This window comes from Leptonychotes weddellii, chromosome 8 (assembly GCF_054177405.1).
Source record: "Leptonychotes weddellii isolate Sample4059 chromosome 8, ASM5417740v2, whole genome shotgun sequence".
Lineage (NCBI taxonomy): Eukaryota > Metazoa > Chordata > Mammalia > Carnivora > Phocidae > Leptonychotes > Leptonychotes weddellii.
In genome coordinates this window covers 80,220,444-80,221,538 of record NC_138376.1, presented here as the reverse complement: position 1 = coordinate 80,221,538, position 1,095 = coordinate 80,220,444, and the positions used below count along the sequence as shown (strand labels likewise).

The window sequence follows — 1,095 nt, the reverse complement described above, 5'->3', positions numbered from 1 at the left end:
CAAGGCATGTTAGCACTTGGCTCCAGTGTGTTGTCACCGTTCCAACCAGAAATTGGCACAAATGCTACTGTGTCGGGGTTGTAGCCAATTTTCTTAATGTAGGTGCTGACTTCCTTAACGATTTCCTCGTATCTCTTCTGGCTATAGGGTGGCTCAGTGGAATCCATCTTGTTAACACCAACAATTAGTTGTTTTACACCCAGGGTGTAAGCCAGAAGGGCATGCTCACGGGTCTGCCCATTCTTGGAGATACCGGCTTCAAATTCACCGACACCAGCAGCAACGATCAGGACAGCACAGTCAGCCTGAGATGTGCCTGTAATCATGTTTTCGATAAAGTCTCTGTGTCCTGGGGCATCAATGATGGTCACATAATACTTGCTGGTCTCGAATTTCCACAGGGAGATATCGATGGTGATACCACGTTCACGTTCAGCTTTCAGTTTATCCAAGACCCAGGCATACTTGAAGGAGCCCTTTCCCATCTCAGCAGCCTCCTTCTCAAATTTTTTGATAGTTCTTTTGTCGGTCCCACCACATTTGTAGACCAGATGACCAGTAGTGGTAGACTTGCCCGAATCTACGTGTCCAATGATGACGATGTTGATGTGAGTCTTTTCCTTTCCCATTTTGGTTTAGGTTGAGCGGTGGTTTTCACGACACCTGTGTTCTGGAGGCAAACCCGTTGCGAAAAAGCCTGCTATTTAATATTCTAATGGAGGTTCTAGCCAGAGTTATTTGGCAAAAAAATTTTAAAAAAATTAAAAAAATAAAAGGAATTCAGATTTGAAAGGAAGAAGAAAATCTATTTCTATTTGCAGAACGACATGATCCTAAGGATTCAAAGAAATCTACAAAAAAATCTATTAACTATTAGAGCTGATAAACAAGTTCAGCAAGGTTGCAGGATACAAACTTAGTATAAGACAATCAATGCATTTCTATACCCTAGCAATGAACAATCTGAAAATCAAATCAAGAAACAATTCCATTCATAATAACATCAAAAAGAATAAAATACTTCGGAATAAATTTAGCCAAAGAAGTGATTCTGACAATTTTTACCAGTTTACTCAGTGCTTTTGTGGAAGAGAA

At 40.4% G+C, this 1,095-nt stretch overlaps 1 protein-coding gene across 1 annotated transcript in view; it reads right to left on the bottom strand.

The window, feature by feature from the left end:
• The window catches only part of LOC102733289 (elongation factor 1-alpha 1-like), a 3,401-nt gene extending 2,695 nt beyond the window's left edge, over window positions 1–706 (bottom strand). Inside the window, exon 1 of the mRNA XM_081829363.1 lies at window positions 7–706. Coding sequence (XP_081685489.1) covers window positions 7–629 — 623 coding nt within the window. The 5' untranslated portion in view covers window positions 630–706. The remainder of the gene's footprint in view (window positions 1–6) is intronic.
• Between the last annotated feature and the right edge of the window lie 389 nt (window positions 707–1,095).